The following is a 23,098-nucleotide window of genomic DNA, read 5'->3' on the forward strand; positions in this document are numbered from 1 at the left end:
TCATTAAAATTTAAAAGGACAATTTAGTAATGACATCTAAAGAGGGTCTGAACTCTACAAATGTTAGCATATTCATAATGTAATAGTAGCTGAACCAACTTTTTATTTGATTAAGGTGAAATTCAGTGCATGGTCTACATGTGCTCTTCTTAAAGGAACAGCTACATGAAGTTCCGATGTTATCAAATACATTAAATACATAATGCAAAAACATCAAGATTTACAATTCATTTGTCAAGTCTGTATGCTATGCTTGAAAATCATACATGCTTCACTTGTCAGTCAATGGATTCATAGATAAAATGCATGATGCATGATTCTGCATCTAACTATGGAAGCACTGCTTACAATTTCATAGGTAAGAGTGAATTAAATTTAGCAGTTAAAACTGGGATTCAGCCACTATTATTATTATTTATTATTCGTATTATCATAGCACTTAGGAGTCCTAGTCATGGACCAGGACCCCATTGTGTCAGGCACTGAACAGACTTAGAAGAAAGAGACACTCCCTCCCCAAAAGCGCTTATATTTAGATTATAAAACAAGATAGAAAAAATGGATGCAGACAGAATGACACTGGAGTATAAGGAAACAATAGGACAATATTGGTCAGCATGATAGGCAGTGGTCTCTGCACAACACCAATCTAGTTGGCAAGTTGTTTTATGCCTTGCAATAAACGCGAGTTTAAAGGGTTCTGAAGAAGGATAATGAGTTAGTTTTGTGGAGCTTCTCCCAGGTGGTGAGACAGCATGGGGGAAAGCATGAAGGTGTCTGTTTGAAAACATAACAAGTGGGCAATAGAAGCTGATATCATGGATCGACTGGAGACATGAGAGGTGATAGGTAAAGTGGTATTAGGTAATGAAGGACCTTGAAAGTAAAGACAAGTAGCTTACATTTGATACAATACAAAGGAAGGAGCCAGTGAAGCGATCCAAGGAAGGGTGACATGGTCAAATTGATGGGGTAGGAAAATGATTTTTGCAGCAGGATTCTGAATGGGTAACAGTGGGGCAAGATTGCATTTGTCAAAGCCAGAGAGAAGAATGTTGCAATAATTGAGACATGAAATGATGAGAGCCTGGACAAGAGTTTCAGCTGAGTGGAAGGATAGCAAAGGTCATATCTTAGAGATCTGATACAGAAAGAATCTGCAAGACTTAGACATAGCCTAGATGTGAGGACCTAAAGAGATCCAAGTTGAAGATGACGCCTAGGTTATGAGTCTGAGTGACAGGGACAATGGTGGTGTTCTTCACAGTGAACAAGAAAGGAGGTTGTGGGGAGGGTTTTTTTCCACAGGTGTTGTGTGAGAGAGCAGAGATTAAAAGCTCTGTTTCTGTTTGAAACTGACAGCACTTTCTCTGAGTAGAAAACCAGTTTTCTGAGAATTTGTAAGTAAATCTTAAGTCTGTAAGTTAAAAAAAATAATTTAAAACAGGTTCTTTAATAAATGTAGCACTCTGTGTCACAACATATTTTTGTCCTTATTGATTTCAGTAACAAAACAGACTCTTCAAAACTTCCCATGAGCTCAATGGAATCTCGTGCAACTTAGCCTCATTCCCATTAGGAACAATGTGAGATGGTGTTCATTTTGAAGAAGGGCTTTGCCCTACAGTGACACCACAAGTAATTTTTTTATATGAATAGGTCTTTAAAATCAGTTTAATCTAATCAAGGACTATAAACACTGTTATGCTCTTATGGTCGTTTGGATATTGTATGGCATCACTATAGAACTGAGTTATGGTTGTCTAAGTGCCTTCAGTGTTCACTTCCAAATCTCAATACGTTTGGATTCTTTTATATAACCATAACTCTGAATTTCTTGGGTTTATTATGATTGGTTTGGGGATGATTTCAACATCACTTTAGTGTTTTTATCATGGAGCATACATATCAGTAATTTAAAAATTTTACTGTGGGAATACTGTATAATTGTTTGCTTACATAAGGAAAACTACTCCTACTTCTTATCACAAATGGCAATTATTTTGTGCTTTAATTATTTTCATTCTAGCTCAAACCTGAGAGGCTATGAATACCTACAAGGCCCTTTGATTGGAAGTTGCAGGTGTTAAACCTGACCCAGTATTACATCATTTGTGAAGAATATATATCTTATTTATTGCATATTCTAATTACATTTAAGAAATTAGGTTTAATTTGTGGCATAAACATTTCCTATATTCTACCAAGGGCTTCTACCAAGTGCTACTGTAAACCATGCAACGGATATAACATTGAACACTAGGTTTCTACTATTCTCATAAAATTTAGAGTGCTCATAGGACAAGCTCTATGGTAAGACTGCATGATTAATATTTTAAAGTGTAAAAAATGCAAAAAGTTAAGGATCCTATATCAAAAGTAGCTACAATGTTGTACTTCATAACTGTAATGACACCACAAAATATATAAGCTATAATAATTACAAGCAAAAAGAAGTTAAAAGAATTGCATTACAATATCATGAATTTGAAATGCCTGATTTATGGTTGCCCACGCAACCGTAATTTTGTCTCTTTGTATATGCACCCTATACACTGAATGAGGCACAGGTCTCAGACTACAAAATAGTATATGATAATTTAATTAAAGATTGTATTAAAATACATATGCACAAAACCTGAAAGGAATTTCATGGGTCAAAAAAGGAACTTCCATGACCAGAGGGCTTCCCCCTCTTGAATTCCGAAGGTCTGCTGCAAACAATAGAGGTGTTAGAGCTTTTCAGAAACATTTTATAAGTATCTTTTATAATGAAAAGTATTAAGCAATTTAAGGATGGAGGAGGGGTCAAGAGGGAGGAAAAAAATGAACTACTACGTGTATTCAAATTGACCAAATGAATGTTGCTGTAGAAGCACTAAAGTAACAGTCAGGAGATGCAAAAACTTAATTGTGCAACATTTATTTTTAAAAATTATTATATTTAGTTGAAAGGGAAAGAATGGCATTAATGCATACTTCCTGGAAGCATTTACTGCTTTAACTGCAGGTTTTTAGTGTGCAGTGGCAGAGTCCCTAGGGCCAGTTAGTGTAGGAGTTCTCAAGGTTTTTCTTTCTGAGGCCCACCCTAACACGCTATAAAAATTCCAGGGCCTAGCAGGGGGGGCTCAGTCTCTGAGCTTCAGCCATGGGGGGACTTGGGGCTCCAGCTGTGGGGGGGAGGGGGCTCATGGCACCGGGACTTCTGCCCCATGGGGAAGGAGGGGGGGCTTGGAGCTCCAGGCTTCTGCCCCGCAGGGCAAGGGGGCTCCTGGCTTTAGGTCTGCGGGGCAGGGGCAGCTCAGAGCTCATGGACTCTCTGAAACAGCTTTCAGACTCCCAGGGGGCTGTGTACCCTTGATTGAGAACCACTGAATCAGTGAACAGCAAGTTAGTGCACTATAAAATCACATCCTGGCTTGCTAAGCTCTAACCTCCCATGTAAACAAGTACTAGGAGCCCCATCCTGCAAGCACTCCATTGCGGAAATCTCGGTCTTCCATGACAGTGTATTCAGAAATAGGCCCTTTGTTTGTTACAAACATACAGTACTTGTGTTCAGTGATGTGTGGGGCCCTGAGTAAATGATGTATGCAACAGCAATGAATTAGCTGAACATCTCACTTTTGGAGGAGAGTTATTTGTTTCAGGCAAATCTATACCCTATTTTAAGTTGGGTATTTGATTTTTGGATGTGTATCCCTTTCCCATTCCTTGATTTCTAATAAGATGGTTTCTTCACATAACAGAACACTTTAGTATTCTCAATTAGAACTCAGTTACAAAAGTCTTGTTGAAATTGTAACACAAGCTATGTATGGTCCTTTAGAAGTACGATAAGTTACCTGATGAAAGTGGTTGTTTTGATAATGAAAGGCTATGATTTTTTTGTACGCTAAAGGCCAGTATGATTCATGTTTTTCATATCAACACTACTCACACTGCATATGTTGTGCCTTCCTTGTGTGACACAAACAGAGCTGACGTAATAATGTTATGAATATTGGGATGTCACAATTTTACGAACAAGGTATGTGACTGGATCAGTGAGAGGAAGTTACTACATATTTGATTATTAGAATTTCCTGCATGACTGTATTGACCTAACTTGTACTGGGGGTAATAGCATGTTTATTTTACATGGACAGGGCTCGAAATCAAGGGAATCTGTATCTGAAGGTGAGACGGGGCTTCCCGCATAAGAACACTCAAGCGCACACACAATGGGGTAAGCTGTTAGGTTCAAGGATTCTGTCTCTTGACTATAACCAGTTGCAAACCTTGTTCTGCCAAAGCTAGGAGTTACCAGATCAGAGTTATAATAAACAATGTTTTAAAAGTGGCTCAATTCCTAGGAAAGGGCTGAGTTGCCAGGGGCTGACCAGAGAGCAGTCAGTAAGCTTTAACAGGGAGGAAAGTTGACAGTAGCTGGAAGATGAAATTCCCAGTTCAGGAATACACTAAAAATAGCATCATGTCTACAGTTGCTTGGGTAAGCTGCTCAAATATGTACCTAAGATATCAGACAGGATTGTATTCGGACAGCCAGACTGAGCTGCTCTGGCTTTTCTGCTCTTTTTAGCATATTAGTTCCAACAGAACTAGAACAGGTCTGTCTACCCAAGCTGGGAATTACACCTCCCAGCTGCTGCATAGACATACCCAGAGAGGCTCAGTGGAAAAGTCTACAGGGAGTTAGTCATACTAGGCCCTGTGTGGAAGATGGTTAAACACCTGAAAACTAGATATATGCATAGTCTTTGTATGGTTTGTTTTTTTAGATGTATCTGAAATGCTTGTGTTCTAAATACAAACATTGCTTTAAGAAGGCTGTTTGGTAACTACTGCCCTAGAGGATACAGAATTGCAAGGTCTGGACATAAGCAGACCTGCTGAGGTAAATCACAGGGGACTACAACCCAGGGCCCACTCTGAGCATAGGAGAATCAAATGATACCACCTCCAGACAGAGGTGACAGTTTGAGGCCAGAGCTCTACACTCAGGGTATACTCCGAAAGACCAGGCGGTGTCAGAGACGCAATTAACTTGTTAACTGTGACACCGTGTCACATTAAACTGTATGCCTGTACCTTCTGAAAATGAGCTCTATGTGCCAGGAACAATTCAGTCTGTACCCTATCACCAGTTGTATAACATGACACACACCTAACACACTATATAAATACTAAACACTTTACTTGAATAGCAAATCCCCACACCTTTTACATTAAACAGATTTTAGAATAAATATATAGAATAAATCGCAGTCTAGCATCAGAAAATAAAAAGAGACTGTTACGAATTCTTAGTTGATGGATGTAAATTTTGAAAATAAAGATACCTGGTTTGTTCCTGCTGCAGTGTGTTGGGATCAGGTATAAAAAATCTTACTCGAAAATGGATAGTGCAGGGAAAACCTCCTACAATGTTTTACAAACAAAAATCAGTATTTCTATTTTTGATTTATTTCTGTAAAATGTTTAGAAAAAACTACAACAGAAAATAACCATATAATATGACAAATCTGATACACTTTTTTTTTTTATGGGAAGAAATCATGAAATACATCTATTCACTATTCCCGCACTCCCACTATATTGTTAAGACTTTTGCTACTTTCAGAGCAAGAACACACAAATATATCTTTCTTTGAAAAACAATCTTGTTCATGAAGCAGTTATCAGCATGGTCTATCCAGTTACCTTCTTTTATATTTTTAACAGTGCCATTTTTAACACAGCAATTTGTGTTGGAAAAAAGTACATTCCATTCCTTCTGGTATTAAAAGAGGAAAGTCTTAAAAAAGAGGAAAATACACCTAATGTAAATATCTCATAAGACAAGCAAGAATGTTATATCAGGAAAATTTAGAGAATCCTCTATATTTCCTCTTGTGGAAAATAAACAGTAACAAAGCTTTAACAATTGTTGTGCATAAATAACTTTTAACCTTATTTAAAATCACACACAAGCTACCAAATGAGCTAGAATCGAGATCAAAAACAGAATTTATATTTCAACTTCACTAGTGATTATATGGCTTTGACAACATCTGCACTGAGAAAAAAATTGTTACCAGAAGTTGTTTATATATGGTTCATGCTTAAAACAATTATGCCCTGTAATTTTTTTTTTTTTTTTTTTTTTTTTCAAAGACTGAGTTCAAACACTATAGACTAATTTTGCTCCACTCTGGCCAGACTAAGAGCTTTACCTGAAATGGTTTAAAAACCATATTTGAAACCATTACATTCTTACCCCATCAATAACTTACCAGGCTTTTTGTCAAAAATCCCTCCCCTCTACTGCTGACATCAGTGGAAACAGTAATGTACAGAAGTCACCAGACAGCTACTATTTTCATTACTATGTTGTCTAACTTTGCTCAGACCAGGGCTAGAGGACAGAGTGGTAATGTCGGTGACCTACAGTGTCTAATCTACACTGGAGCAGCTACCACTACTGAAACTTAACCAGTAGTAAGAACTGTGGGAAGTTTTGCCAAAAAGTCTACTGTTTATGCCCAAATGTGAAGTTCAGAATTGTGTTTTTTCTAATCAACGATATAGGTAGAAGAGGAATTCAGGCCAGAAAAAGTTAGATTTTTATGTAAAGTACCTTACCTTTAAGCTGTTTTCTAATAGGTTTGCTTGATTCGAGCCATCTCTGCGAAATGAAAAATTAGATGAATTTTTTAAAAAGAACTTTAAAAATATATTTTTTTTAAAATATAACACTATACTTACAGGGGAATCTATTGACTCTTCATTTTGTTGTAAACCAAAATATTCCTTCTCTGTCACACCCAAGTGGTTATAGGCCATATCCAACAAAACCTGACCAGTATCTTGTTTCTGAAAACAAAGAACACTCCATAAATGAAATGCACACTTTTTGTTTTTAATTAAAAATCTAAACGGAAAAATTGGTTATCAGATTTAGTATATAAATAAAATGGTTAATTTCTCAGAACAGAGATCATAAGACATGGAGTACATTAAAGTGAATAATCTCGCACTAAAAAAAACACTCTTAAGGTTGCCAAAGTCACACTCAAAAGTTCAGAAATATCCGAATTTAGGTTGTCTATACAACTTTAATTCTTCCCCCCCTTGTGAACGCATTGTGATACACTCTTTAATAAAATGATCACATACTATTTGTTCTCCAAGACCCCGATTCATTCAGTGCACAGGATGGATGATGCCAGTGGCATAACAAGGTCCCAGGGTGCCCTGGTGCAAGAACAGGTGAGGGGCCCCCTCTCCCAGCCTCCTCATTCTCCAGGGTGGGTACCTGGGTCCCTAGCCACCCCCTACAACCCTTCCCCAGCCGCCACCTTACCCTCTACTGCCTGGGGCAGGGGTCCTGCTCCTCATCTGCTCCCTGCAACCCTTCCCCTGCCGCCACTCAGCTCAACCACAAGGGGAGCTGGATACCTGCCACTCAAGTTCTCACACACTGCACACCAGCCTGAATTCCCCATACGGCTCCCCACAATCCATACACCCCAAGCCTATATACTACTCTTGGCCTCCAGCACTCATTCCAACCCTCAGTCCACTCCCTACACCTTTTTGGATGAACTCCTCACTGCTGAAGCAGTAGTCACACAGCGAATCTAAAGTGGCAGCAGGAGGCTTTCCAGGCAGTGAGGCTCTCAAGGGCTGGAGCAGTAGGTGTGGGCTGAAGCCCTGGCAGTGCCATCAGGAGCAGCCCCAAGCCATTCAGTCACAATCTTACTTGCACTGGGGGGCCAAGGGAAGAAGTAGCAACAGAGGGGTCCGGGGATCGCTTCCTACTCCTCGGAGCCCTTAAGGAAGGGGCAAGAGCCCCTCACAGCAGCTTGGTTGGGTGGGTCACTAGTTGGCCTAGATAGGTGGAGTGGTCTCTGCTGGTTCGGCCCCATCACCTCATGGGCCCAGGAGCAAATGTACTACAGGATGGTCCTCTGTTAATAAGAAGCTACTCAATATTTTGTTTGATTCTCATTATTCAGTGTATGGCTCAGGCCTTCTCTTCTGCACACTAGTCAAATCCTGCTCTGAAGACAATTATGGATTTCCCCATATACTTATCTATGGCACTTGTCATTACAGTATCTGAATGCTTCACAAACATTAAGTTTTTTTCAGTGAAGTGAGGGGATAGAATTAGTCCCATTTTACAAATGGCAAACTGAGGCACAGAGGTGAAAAGTATCCACTAATTGTGGGTGCTCAATTTGAGATGCTTAGGACCTGATATTTCAGAGTACTTGTTATCAGATATCACTTTAATATGTTCAAGCACAGCTCTCACTGACTTCTGCAGTTGTGAATGTGATGCTTCCCAGCAGTACCCAGAGTTATGAGGCACCTCACTACCACCCGCCCTTAGCGTGAGGAAGCCTTGTCAGTGCCTGCTGGGGTCAGCTCCTGACTCCACCAGCCACAGGCAACACAAGCCCTCCCCTCTCAGACTACGCAGACTGTATAGTCCCTTTGCAGATAGATTCACTCCAACGACCCAGTCCTCCGGGCATTCCCCTTGGATGTCCAGCCACTTATCCATCAGAAACTCACAGGACTACCAGATTCTTGCTCCCAAAACAGTGCACAACAGCTTAACAGTTATGCTTCACTCTAGATCACTGTTCCACTTAACACACAGCACTTAGATTTGTTTATAGAGAAAGCAAGTACAGTATAAGTTTATTTAACAAAGAACAAGATTCAAATAATTGTTTCCAGTAGTTCTGTTTACTAAGGGTTACATATAAAATAAAATCATAACATGTACTCTAAAGGCAGCCGGCAGCCCAGGGTGTCCCCGGAGGGGGCGGCAGGCAGCTCCCATGGAGCTGCCGCAGTGGTGCCTGCAGGCACTCCACTGGTCCGCAGCTCCAATGGAGCTGCCGCAGTCATGCCTGCGGACGGTTGGCTGCTCGCGCGGCTCCAGTGGACCCTCCGCAGGCACCACTGCAGCAGCTCCACCGGAGCCGCGGGACCAGCGCGCGGGGTGGCGAAATTGCCGTGCACCTAGGGCGCTAAAACCCCTAGCGCCGGTCCTGTTCAGAACGCTGTTACAAAGATCTTTTCCCTAATCTTTCACTTTGACTATGTCATCTCTCTCTTTGCACCCTCTATCACTTCAAATGTAAGCTTCATGTCCTATCCCACCCACCCAAATCATTTCTCTTTCACTACCAACATGTTGTCTCATGTCTCCAGTCATCCCATGATGGCAGCCTCCATTGCCACCTTATTATATTTTCAAACAAGTACCTTCAAGCTACCCTCCTGCTTGGGAGGAGCTCCCCATAATCATCCCCAAAGCTACCTCATTATCCACCTTTAAATCCCTCCAAAAAAGTCTTGTTTTTACTGATGCCTATAAAAAACTTAACATTTGGGCCATTGGTGCACTGAGACCACCGCCTATCGTGACCAATATTGTCTCATTCTTTCCTTGTACTCTCCTGCCTGTTAGCAATCATCTGTCTCCTCTGGTGTTACACTAGATTGTAAACTCTTTGTGACAAAGACCCTTCTAATGTAGACACAGCTATGCAAGCTAAAAAGTGCTTTTGCCAGTGCAGTTCATATAGGCTTGTTGAGTTAAATAAGCTGTACGGGCAAAACCATTTTTATGCCAGCGGAACTATTTCTACACTACAGCTTTGACCAGCATAAAGTCTCCCCCTAATTCTCCCACCCCTCCCAAAAATAAATCATACCTTGACATTGTTATGCTGGCCAAGTTTTTAGTGTAGACCGGTCTTTGCCACATCATATTTTGAGATCCTCTGATGAAGTATACCATTGAGTGCAAAGTACTTTATAAAGGTAGGTATTTTTATCCCCATTTTACATGGGAGGAAACAGAAGGAACAAGATGATTGTAACTGAGTTGCGTTTGAAGTAGAATTCAGTTCTCCCAACCCCCAATGCCCTAGTTTAATAATTAGGCCCATAGGGTATCCAACAGGTAGAGAATAAAGTTATGGACAATCCACATGAAACAACGTATTTGTGATCGCAGAAACTTTTCCTAAAACTCACACTTAGAAAGGGTATCCTAATATAGGAGAAATCAGTATTAGGAGATTTAAACATTTTTCTACAGAGATTAAGCTCTTTCAAAATTCCTACTTATTCTGGCATTAAAATGCAGGCCACCTCATCCTCTCCTCACACACACACACGCATACTTCAGATTACTATCAAGAATTTAATACCTGGCAGTGAACATTCCTTTCAGTATAACCACCTCATAACAAGTGTTCACAATAGTCACCTGCATTAAAAAGATCTCTCCTGAATTTAACCTCATTGATACAAACTTGGCAGATTTATTAAACATAGGACTGCCACAGTCAAAACATTTCCACCATGCACCTACTTCCCCCCTCTGACACTTACTAGAATTACTTTCCAGATTTATGTGGAATAATTGTAGAGCTGAAACTCAAAATCCTCTAGCTTCTTAGAGGGCACAATGTTATTGTCTTGGACTTTGATTACAAGTTCTCTAAATATATTCTTTAATACTTATATTCACTAGTACCTAGAGGCTAAGTAGGCTGGGGCCATATTGTGCTAGTAGAAAGTGATGGTCCCTACCCCAGAGAACCTACGATATGGAATTTATTATACACACATGTATGTCCCTCACCAACAAATGAAGTCTCTTCTGGGTGATAGTTTAACAGCAACACTCTACACCAGTGGTTTTCAAAGTTCAGGTCACAACCCAGTACTGGGCACTGGGTCGCCTTGCTCAGCACCCAGGGACCCTGGTAGCCAGCCAGTAAAAACTAGTAGTCCCTATCTGTTCTGACACTGTGCTGCGCCCCGGAAGCAGCCAGCAGCAGGTCTGGCTCCTAGGCCGGGGGGCCACAAGGCTCCGCGTGCTGCCCCCACACTGAGCACCGGCTCCACACTCCCATTGGCCGGGAACCAGCTAATGGGAGCTGATGAGGTGAGGGGGGCGGTGCCTGCAGGCGAGAGTCACCCGGAGCCACTTGTGTGCCTATGCCTAGGAGACTGGACCTTCCGGTGCAGTGAGGTGCGGTGCCAGGACAGGCAGGAAAGCTTGTCTCTGCATTCCAGCTGCATCACTGACTGGGAACTGCCGGACGTAAGCCTGTGCTCCAATCCCCTGCCCCAGCCCCTGACCCAGAGCCCCTTTCCTGCACCCCTAACATCTCACCCCCAGCCCCACCCCAAATCCTGCATCCCCAGTCCAGAGCCTTGACACCTTCACACACCCCAACCACCTGCCCTAGCCCTGAGCCCCCTCCTGCACTCCAAACACCTCATCCATGGCCCCATCCCAGAACCTGCACCCCCAGCCCAGAGCCCTGACCCTACTCCCGCACCTCAATCCCCTTCCCCAGCCCTGACCCCCCTGAAACCCAGAGCCCCTTCCTGCACCCAATCCGTCATCCCCAGCCCTGCCTCAAAGCCTGCACCCCCAGCCCTGAGCCCCCTCCCACACCCCAAACCTCTCATCCCCAGCTCCATTGCGTCGTGGGCATCAACAATTTTCTTCAACTGGGTCACCAGAAAAAAAGTTTGAAAACCAATGCTCTACACCTTCCTCCTCCTCTCCCCCATGACAGCCCTGACCTTGCTTTCTACCAAAGTCACAGTTCTATAATGGCATTTTCTTTTGAAAATTGAGCTTCATTTCAGAAAAATAACACCCATTGCGTCCTCCCCTGCAATCCTGCTATGTGTTGTTCAAAGCCCACACATCTTAATTTGTATCGCTTTCACAGCCCCTTAGCCAGGAATTGGACTAGTTGGGGGTATATCTGACACTCTGCGCAACCTTGAACAAATCACTAAACATGTGCCTAAGTTCCCCATCAGTGTTTGCATCATAAAATGCGCCTGCCTTTCTAATAGACACATCAGATTCCTACAAGGTAAACAGAGACCTCTCCAGAGTTAAATCTGCAATCAAGCATCAGTATATGACCAGCCATTCTGTGTTCAGTCACCCAGATAAGGCCACACAGCAATTCTCTACACAACGGTCTGCTGTCCATATGGTAATGAATGACACTAGAGAGAAGCCTGTGAAATGCTGGTACCTGAATGGGAAAATGGGAAAATGCTTGGAATAGCATGAAAAATCCTTGCCATAATCAAAATGAAGAGATGTGAAGACCAAGTGGAGGATGGAAACAAAAGGAGAGAAGGGTAGAGGACAACCCAATATATATACAGAAAATAAAATTGAGGGAAAACAAACAAAAGAAAGAATAGACCACAAAGGTGCAGCTACTGCAATAAGACTCAGCACAATAAGTGCCATAATCTTACTCAGTACTTTGGACAATACTTAAAAGGAAAGTTCCAGCACTGAAGATTTTACAATCCTATTTAACAGATTAAAATGTGTACTCCCTGGGACAACACACAAGATGACAAAAACCAGCCTTTGCATGTCAGATGTCTTTCCCACTATTATAAATTACAACATTACTGTAGATATGTCATGACAATACTCTTCTCTGAAAAACTGTGGGGGAAAGATTAAGGTATCTCAAAGTTCCTTGAGCAGCTGAAACTGCATGCCACAACAACCCAACAACTCTAGTGAAAAAACTGACTTCAGCCTTACTGGAACAAAACAAACAAACAAACAAAAAAACTGACTAGAGAATTGATTCTCAAATTATACCCAGCTATTGATTAACAAGATTTTTCTGATGTTTCTGAAATAAACAAATTCAAGTACACAAACAAAATCAATTTCATTCTGGTTCAAACATCCTCTAAGCCTTGTTTTATAGATCTTGGTCTACTCAAGAAAAATAAGTTAAAAATGTGTACCAAAGCACTAAGAGACGCTCAGCCTTGCTTGGCTGAGTAGCAAGCACTAACTCTCAGAGACTATTTATGGTCTTTAGGTTTACACATAAATGTACGTCAAAAAAGATTCCAAGATGCTCAATAGGCAGAGTCAACTCTGATTTGACAGCCATCTCTGTGGATATGATGGGAATAGAGAAACGTCACTTGCCACTTGGCTTTCAAGAGAAGTTATTCCCACATTATTAATGCTTGATAAGTTTGACTTTCACAAGGAATGCCTTGTTTAAAAAATGACCAGTTTAAAAGAAAAATCACGGTTCCAAAAAACAGATTCAGAAAGCGCATCTTAGATTAGAAACAATAGCACAAAAGAGAGAAAGTAATATAGACAAGTCTTTTTACATGGAACAGCAAGTTTAAATGCTTTTCTGCAAGTCTCTCACCTGTAGAAGTCCAGAGGTACAAACTTCCAACATAGTAAGGCTTGGCAGAATTATATATATATATATATATATATATATATATATGTATATATATATTTTTACAAATTCATCAGATATCAATATTGAGTGTTATGTTTTTTCTATTTTTATTTATTTAAATATTCACACTTGCACAAATATGGGTTTTGAGAATTTCTTTCCATTTTATTAATTAGATTTTCATAGTTATGGAAATTATGGAGGGGATCAGGCAATTATTTAATGCCAGTAGACGTTGAGATTCAAAAAATTAGAGCTTTATAACCATTAAAACACAAATTGTCAACATCATATATCAAAATATACAAAGTAAATAGCCACAAGTCAAACTCTAATACGTTCTCAAGTAGAAATTTCCCTTCTTTGCCTATAGATAAATTTTAATTATCAATAGAAATATATTTTCAACAATACATGAGTGTATAGTGAAACTGACATTTACCAATAAAATTCGATCCTTCTGAGCCTAAATATAGTAATTCCTGACAAGCATATGAACTAGTGAGTTAAAATCAGAGAGCCACAATTTTCTTTTTAGTACCACCTATTTGCTCCCATTTGCTAATGGAACATTTAAAAGGAAAACTCTAGTTATTTTTATACCAAAAGTTGTGGAGGGAATGTGTATTATTGCTATATAAACATCTGTAAAAGAGCTCAGCATCATGAGTGCATTTTACACGACTTAGAATAAAAGTGGTATTTCCCCCAATAAGGGAACCATATGCACAGTGGTCCCATCCCATCATATTGCTTTGAAGTTGAAGGACAAGGAAAGCACTACTCAGCCTCTTAAGAGTGAAACTCTGTGAATACTTCTAAAACAAAGTATCCTATACCACACTTGGTTTCAGAGGTACTTCTGAAGGGAGAGAATTTCCTGCCACTGGTTTGAATTCGCTTCCATCCTTTGTACAGTGTTCCAGATGGATACAGTGTTCCAGATGGAGCAGAAGGAAGAGATCATTTCAGCACATATAGGTAACTTTGACTTTCATCTATAAGGGAAATGACAGCCACGGTCATTTGGGGGCACAGATGTGTGTGTTCTTGCCATCTGAGCTACTAAGAAAGGTGGATAACCACAATCTATACTGATTAAAGCTTCTGAGATACCTTCAAGGTACGTCTCAGGTACAACAAGCTATACTAGGCAAAGCCTTAAAGTAAAGGCATAGGTGACTGTGAGGAAGTCTACATCTGAAAGGCTGAATTTGTGGTCACTCTTAGTATTTGGGAATTCTAGAGTAACATGTCTAGTAAGAACACCAACAATCCTGAACATGACAGTCCAGCAGACACCTTCAGAAAAGAGGGAAGTTACGTACTGTCAGTTACTCAAGCTACTTACCCTGACGAACACTACCTCTCTTTTATTCTGACTGGTTCTGATACTCTTGGGTTTCAACTGTCCAAGTACCTTCCGATCCAGTCACTAGGAAGGCAAGGAAATCTATTCCATTTTTTTCGATGAAAAGGAGATAGATCACAGACTCCCTGCTGGTTTCACAAAATTCAAATGTTCACCAGCTGAATAAAGAAGGGTGCCTGAATTCAACTTTCTGGGACTTCATAATTGCAAAGAGGTGGGGGGACACAGTCTCCCAAAATGATATTTGAAGATGTCATGTATCACACCTCCACTTTAAAATGCTACTAGTAGATCTCTGCAGCTATTTCAGCAGTACACTCATGATAAATACATTAAAATTCAAAATAAATATTAGCTGTGAAATATCTCTGGGTCTCAATTTTTTTGCAGTTTTAAAGTATACTTGGAGAAGAAGAAAATTGTAACAGCATAAGAATGGCCCATACTGGGTCAGATCAATGGTCCATCTAGCCCAGTATCCTGTCTTCCAACAGTGGCCAGTGCAAGTTGTTTCAGCGGGAATGAACAGAACAGAGCAATAATCAAGTGAACCACCTCCTCGTCACCTAGTTCCAGCATCTGGAAGTCAGAGGATCAGATCATTCCTATTGATTTCATTTGGAAAAATGACGTGTGTGTGCGCGTGCATATTTTTACATGTATTTGAATAGGATTTTGACAAATATTGTTTAAATTAATATAATTTTGTTTACTTTATGTTTAGATGTCATATAATGGAATTGCCAAATGAAGAGCTGCCTTGTCCACTTCTGCCTGAGAACAAGCTTGTATATGATCTCCTAGCTGTGAAAAGGAGTTTGTAGGCTAATGCTGAAAATTTATACATCTCTACCTCAATACAACGCTGTCCTCAGGAGCCAAAAGATCTTACCGCGTTATAGGTGAAACCGCGTTATATCAAACTTGCTTTGATCCACCAGAGTGCGCAGCGCCCCTCCTCACCCCTCGGAGCACTGCTTTACTGTGTTATATCCGAATTCATGTTATATCGGGTCATGTTATAGCGGGGTAGAGGTATAATTGAATATTTCACTGACCACATGAGCAGAAAAATACCCTAATGTGCTTATTCAGTATGTTTTAATGTTCTCTTCATTTAAACATGCCCTCCACTGACCCCATCACTGAATTAAGCTGCAAGTTTTCAAGGTGTGATCTCTAAGTTTGCGGATTCTTCCAAGGAGACATCAGTTCCTAGATAACTAGATTTTGGAACCTACACTGACTTCCAGACACGCTTTACCTTCTAAGCCACTTCCTATACGTTCAGTCATATACTGAGAAAGTTCCAATCTCAGTTTGGTTGTTAGCTGCAGGAATCAAAATATGCTAAGTTCTCTTTCACTCATGGGCGGTGACTGAAAAGTAATTTAAATCCATGGTCATTCCAGAAATCTGGCAAACACAACAAATAAAACAAGCAAATAGGTTTTTACTCTGCACAATCAAACCACCATAGTCAATTTAGGCCTGGTCTACACTAGAAACTTAAGCAAACATCTGCTGCGTTATCTAATCTTTTTATTACTGACCTTGGCACAAAAAGTGGGAATGTGCTAATAAAGTTTGCGGATAACAGGAACCTGGCAGGTAGTGCCAATACAGAGAGGGACCAGGATATCCTACAGGTAGATCTGGATGACCTTGTAAACTGGAGTAATAGTAATAGGATGAAATTTAATAGTGAAAAGTGCAAGGTCATCCATTTAGGGATTAATAAGAATTTTTGTTATAAACTGGGGATGTATCACTTGGAAGTAACAGAGGAGGAGAAGGACCTCAGAGTATTGGTTGATCACAGGATGACTGTGAGCCGCCAACGTGATATGGTTGGGAAAAAAGCTAATGTGGTCTTGGGATGCATCAGGTGAGATATTTCCAGTAGAGATAAGGAGGTGTTAGTACCATTATACAAGGCACTGGTGAAACCTCATCTAGAATACTGTGTGCAGTTCTGGTCTCTCATGTTTAAGAAGGATGAATTCAAACTGGAACAGGTACAGAGAAGGGCTACTAGGATGATCCGAGGAACGGAAAACCTCTCTTTTGAAAAGAGACTCAAAGAACTTGGCTTGTTTAGCCTAACCAAAAGAAGGCTGAAGGGGAGATATGATTGCTCTCTATAAGCATATCAGAGGAATAAATACCAGGCAGGGAGAGGTATTATTTAAGCTCAGTATCAGTGTAGACACAAGAACAAATGGATATAAACTGGCCATCGGGAAGTTTAGACTTGGAATTAGATGAAGGTTTCTAACAATCAGAGGAGGGAAGTTCTGGAATAGCCTTCCAAGGGGTGCAGTGGAGGCAAAAGATATATTTGGCTTCAAGACTAAGCTTGATAAGCTTATGGAAGGGATGGTATGATGGGATAGCCTAATTTTGGCAATTAATTGATCTTTGACTATTAGCGGTAAATATGTCCAATGGCCTGTGATGGGACACTATATAGGGTGTCTGGCTGATGAGTCTTGCCCACATGCTCAGGGTTTAGCTGATCACCATATTTGGGGTCAGGAAGGAATTTTCCTCCAGGGCAGATTGGCAGAGGCCCTGGGGGTTTTTTGCCTTCCTCTGCAGCATGGGGCATGGGTCACTTGCTAGAGGACTCTCTGAACCTTGAAGTCTTTAAACCACAAGTTGAGGACTTCAATAGCTCAGACATAGGTCAGAGGTTTGTTACAGGAATGAATGGTGAGATTCTGCAGTCTGCGTTGTGCAGGTCAGACTAGAAGAGAATAATGGTCCTTTCTGACCTTAAAGTCTATGAGTCCCATGTGATGCTCATTCTTTTAAAAAGCTAGTAAACAAGAAGTATCAATACCATACACTGATTGTAAAAACTCAGACATTTCTTTGTATTTACAAAAGGCTATAAGATAAAGATGCAGTTAAGATACCTAAGTTTAGCAATATTCAAAGATAAAATTAAAACATTTGTGCAAACTTTAAGGGTCATCTTCAGTGACATACTTTAATTTTTTACCTTTGAGGCTGAAATTTGGTAGCGTTCTCTCAAGTCTGAATCCTTTTGAAAAAATGTACCCAAAATGGTTTGGCTATTTTGAAGCTTTACAAGTGAAAAAATACTGCACTTCTCGTTAAAGGAGCTCCAGGGTATAAGTAGCAGATAAGAACTTGGAATTTTGCAGGAATATAGCTTCTGTATTACAAAAGTGACTTTAAATGGTTCAATGAAAATTGGTTGTGCTTTGTGAAAGCTAAGGGTTTGGAAGTGTTTGTGCGTTGGGTTGTGATGCAATCTAAGTCTGTCAGCATATCTGCAGATACATATTCAGTTTAGGAAAGTTCATAGGTAATATTATGCTTTTCTTCTATGATTAGAGAAAGTGCATGAGGAAGACAGGGCACTACGGGAATTCTACTTTTTTCCATATTATGGTGTGCCTGGAATCAGAGAGGTTTCCGCCTCATGGATTGTACTTACTATACAATACAGAGTATTCTTTTGCTATTTAGCAAATATGGAATGTGGGGAACTTAGTTTCTTTCCTTTTCTTCTTAAAAGCCATAAGGAATTGCATATAAAGAAACTATTTAAAGAATATTGAGGATACAAAGCAAAGAATTCAGTCAAAACTTGGCTGAGCCTCATAGACACTTCTAAGACCCCGTTCAGGAGGACATAACCACAGTTTTTTGACATTTTTAGGTGCTTGAGACAGATTTTTCAACTTTAACACAAGTTTCTCACTCAAAATTAATACATTTTAGAGCATCTTTAAACCTACAAGTATTTGATTTGCAACATGAATATTGTGGTATATCCTACTACTGAAAATTAGAAGTGGTTGCATTTTGTGCAGACAGTTAAGACTCATCTCAGATTTTCACTCTCCGTCACTCCTCCACATAACGTCAGGGAGGCAACCTGCAAATACTGTATGACTGGTTGCATCAGAATACAGACTGTCCAGTCCTCTTCACCTGCTAGTATATTACGAAAGAAGACAGAAATGGTGGCATGCCATGGAGAGGAAATCAAGCATCTCATAATCCCCCAAAAGAGATGCAATCAAAATATATGCATTTTATCAGCTTGTTCTTTTAATCTGAATACACTGCCAAAAGTTTATATTTGTATCCAACATATGTAGTTTTAATTCTCATGTAGGTCTATTTTAACTAAAAGTTATGCAAATTCTTAGTTCTATTTACACCGCAAATCTAATCTCTACTGCAATCGGTTTTCAACAGCTGCAATTTTTTTTTTTTTTCCGTTTTTCAGAGGCTCAGCGAGGGTATGTGCCAAAATGGGCTTATTGTAGGTTGATAGATAAGGCAATCCCATGAGACATGTCAAGAATGAATGACTGGGAAAATTTCACACTGCTGGGCTGCTAATATACTTGGGGTTTAGCTACTTTATCATTACAAGGTAATTAAAAGCGGAAGGAAATAATGAAACAAATCACTTGATCTAGCATAAACAGAGGCACCAAAAAATAACAGCTGGCAGAAAAGGGAGCTCCCAAGATCATTCAGGTGCAGTTCTGCTGCTAGTATCTTGTGAGAACTCTTGCATCTAGAAAGGAAAACCTAATAGGGGCCCTAGAGAGCAATTTATACATTTGGAACACTAACAGATTCACTTATTTATAATGAAGTTGCTGTAGGAAGAAAAGGAGAAGTTGTTTTCCAAGGGGAAGAATGGCCACTTAAAGTCTCTTCAAACTGGTGCTGTTTATCTGCAATCAAGATTTGCCAAAAACCATTCTGAAACAGCCATCAAGCTCTAGCTAATCTTGGCTGGAGACATTCAAATGAATCTCTCTCTTCTTTGTGAAGGATTTAGTACTGGTGAAACTGTATGTAATCACACAAAAATGTATGGTAGGGAAATGATCTTCCCAGGCCCAGAATGAGTCAGAGTGTCTTTGGTGCTTAATTGCTGTTATGCAGAAATTACTAAAAATGAAGAAATCACACATGAAATTCATTGTTTTTTGCCTCTCAAAGAATCCATCTAAAAACCATTCCCTTGTCAAGTAAAATGATGGTTCTCTTTTAACTGCCAGCCCTGGGATCTGAAAGTCACCAACTGAAAAAAAAGTTTTATAGAGCTTAGTTTCACTCGTGGCTTCGACAGACTATCTGTGACTTTTTGCAAGTCAAGTAACCTCTCCAACTCTATTTTTCTCTTCGGTAACATGGTACTTCCTGCATCACATATGTACTTAGGTTTAATTCATAAATGTGTAAAATGCTTTGAGATCCTTAGATGGAAGGCAAAATAGCAGCAGCACACTTTGCATACAGCCCGAAGTTCCAATATGCTTATGTGCATCCTGGCTTCTCACACAGTTCAGGTGCCTTGTGTCATGTGATCTCCCATGTGGACACCCATGCCTGTGAGTGACGCATCCATTATGACTTTCACTCGGCAAGGATGGAAGGAAGAGCATCCTGGAGCAGACTCGTGGCGAGCCTATCCATCCCCAAAGTGATGTAATGACCTCCAGTGGTACATTGAGTATGGTGTCCATGGGTTGGTGCACAGAGGAGTAGACTTCACAACCGCAGCTAGGAACAGACAAGCAAAGGACATGATGTACATAAACACTGCCATATGCTCTAGGAGGGACAGGTAGGTCCTGGCTGAGACCAAAGGGCCGATCTGGTCCAGTAGGCTCCGGAACCTGTCCCGTGGCAGATAAACCCATGTGGATCCCATGTTGATGCATGCTCCTATGAATTCCAGGGACAATGTAGGATGCAAAGTCGATTTTTTGATTTTGATGCTCATCACCACTAGGGATGAAAGGAGGAGAAGAAGCTGGGACATCGATCCTCGAGCTTCCTCCTTGGATCGCACTGCCAGCAGCCAGTCATCTAGATCAGTGGTTGTCAACCAGAAGGTATATATATCCGTAGGGGTACGCAGAAGTCGTCCAGGGAGTACATCAGCTCTTCCAGATATTTGCCTCTTTTTACAACAAGCTACATAAAATGCACTAGAGAAGTCAGTACAAACTAAAATGTCATACAGACAATGACACGTTTATTCTGCTCTATATACTATACAGTACACTGAAATGGAAGTACAATCTTTATATTTCAATTGATTTATTTTAGGGCTGTCCATTCATTACAGTTAGCTCATGTGATTAACTCAAAAAAATTAATCACAATTACAAAAATTTATCTTGATTAATTGCCATTTTAATCGCACTGTTAAACAGAGTACTAACAAATTTATTAAATATTTTTGGATATTTTTCTACATTTTTTAATGTATTGGTTTCTATTACAACACAGAATACAAAGTATACAGTGTTCACTTTATATTATTATTATTACAAATATCTGAACTGTAAAAAACAAAAGATAGTATTTTTTAATTCACCTCATACATGTACTGGAGCGTAATCTCTTTATCGTGAAAGTGCATCTTACAAATGTCTTTTTTTTTTTTTTTTTTGTTATATAGCTTCACTAAAAAACAAAACAATGCAAAACTTTAGAGCCTGCAAGTCCACTTAGTCCTATTTCTGGTTCAGCCAATTGCTAAGACAAACAAGTTTGTTTACATTTGCTGGAGATAATGCTGCCCACTTTTTATTTACAGTCTCACCAGAAAGTCAGAACAGGCATTTGCATGAGACTTCTGTAGCTGGCATTGCAAGGTCTTTACATGCCAGATATGCTAAACATTCATATGCCCCTTCATGCTTCGGCCACCATTCCAGAAGACATGATTCCATGCTGATGGTGCTCATTAAAAAAAGCATGTGTTAATTAAATTTGTGACTTAACTCCCTGGAGTATAATTGTATGTCTCCAGCTCTGTTTTACCTGCATTCTGCCATATATTTCGTGTTATAGAAATCTCGGATCATAACTCAGCACATGTTCGTTTTAAGAACACTTTCGCTGCAGATTTGACAAAAAGCAAAGAAGGTACCAAGGAGAGATTTCTAAAGATAGCTACAGCACCTGACCCAAGGTTTAAGAATCTGAAGTGCCTTCCAAAATCCAAGAGGGACGAGGTGTGGAGCATGCTTAAAAGAGCAACACTCCAAGGCAGCAACTACAGAACCCGAACCACCAAAAAAGAGAATCAACCTTCTTCTGGTGGCAACTGAATCAGAGGATGAAAAGGAATATCTCTCTCTCTCCGCACTGCTTTGGATTGTTGTTGAGCAGAACCTGTCATCAGCATGGACACATGTCCTCTGGAATTTTGGTTGAAGCATGAAGAGACATATGAATCTTAATTTTTTTAATTGTGCAATTAATCACGATTAATTTTTTAATCACTTGACAGCCCCTAATTTATTTTATAAATATATGGCAAAAATGAGAAAGTAAGCAATTTTTCAGTAATAGTGTGCTCTGACACTCTTGTATTCTTATGTCTGATTCTGTAAGCAAGTTGTTTTTAAGTGAGGTGAGACTTGGTGTATGCAAGACAAATCAGACTCCTGAAAGTGGAACAGTAGTCTGGAAAGGTTGAGATGGGGAAGGCAAGGACTCCTTGATGTCAGAGGTGAGTCGGTACTACAGAGAAAACCTTTGTGAAGGCACTCAGGGGCAGCGGTAAGTCCATGTGTCAATGGTCCATCCTGAACCTCAGGAACTGCTTGTGAGTCAGAGGTATGTAGATATGAAAGTAGGCATCTTGCATACAGAAAGCCGTAAACCATATGCCTTTTTCTAATGAAGAAATGATGGCTGCAAGCGTGACCATGAGAAATTTTGGCTTGTGAATTGAATGGCTGAGGTGTTGGGAGATCCAAGATTGGTCTCCATCCACCTTTCTTCTTGGGTACCAGGAGGTAGTTGGAATAGAACCCTGTGCCCTGAAAGGCTGCAGGGAGTAGTTTCACCATTCCTCCTGCAGGAGGGAGTCCACCTCTAGGTTAAGAATACTGTCAGGACAGTGATCCTGGATCAGGGCAGGGGATGCACAATAGATTCAATGGTACAGCTGTAAAGAATAACATCCAGGACCCACTTATCCGTTGTTGTTGCTCTCTATGCTGGCAAAAGGGGTGGTTTGTAGGAGTGCTGGTGTATAGAGTGATTGTCAGCTCTCTAGTCGCATTCAGAAATATCATTTTCACAATGACTAAGTGTGTTGTCCAGAGGTCTGCATTACCGGAACAAGAAGATGGGTTCTGTGTACTTCAGGCCATTTCTGAGGAAGCTCACAGGCTCATTGACAGTAACTGTGGAGTTATGTACCATTGTGTAGGTGGCAGGCAACAAAATTTTCCCTTTGGAGCTAGTATATCATAAGGTGGCTTTAGAGTCTTTCAGTAAGGACTCATCAGTCTTTTGTTTGAAAAGGTGTGATTCACCAAAGGGAAGGTCTTCAACTGCGTTTTGTACCTCTCTAGGGAAACCTGAGGAATGTAACCAGGATTCCCCCCTCATGACGACTCCAGCC

General features: G+C 40.3%; 1 protein-coding gene across 1 annotated transcript in view; it reads right to left on the minus strand.

Moving 5' to 3' along the window:
• PTPN3 (protein tyrosine phosphatase non-receptor type 3) overlaps positions 1 to 23,098 on the minus strand; it is a 220,112-nt gene that overhangs the window by 191,590 nt on the left and 5,424 nt on the right. The window contains exons 2-4 of the mRNA XM_032764588.2: positions 6,748 to 6,855; positions 6,625 to 6,667; positions 5,343 to 5,421 (exon numbers count right to left, since the gene is read on the minus strand). Of these exons, the coding sequence (XP_032620479.1) occupies positions 5,343 to 5,421; positions 6,625 to 6,667; positions 6,748 to 6,855 (230 nt within the window). The remainder of the gene's footprint in view (positions 1 to 5,342; positions 5,422 to 6,624; positions 6,668 to 6,747; positions 6,856 to 23,098) is intronic.

Source organism: Chelonoidis abingdonii, chromosome 2 (assembly GCF_003597395.2).
Source record: "Chelonoidis abingdonii isolate Lonesome George chromosome 2, CheloAbing_2.0, whole genome shotgun sequence".
NCBI classification, from domain to species: domain Eukaryota; kingdom Metazoa; phylum Chordata; order Testudines; family Testudinidae; genus Chelonoidis; species Chelonoidis abingdonii.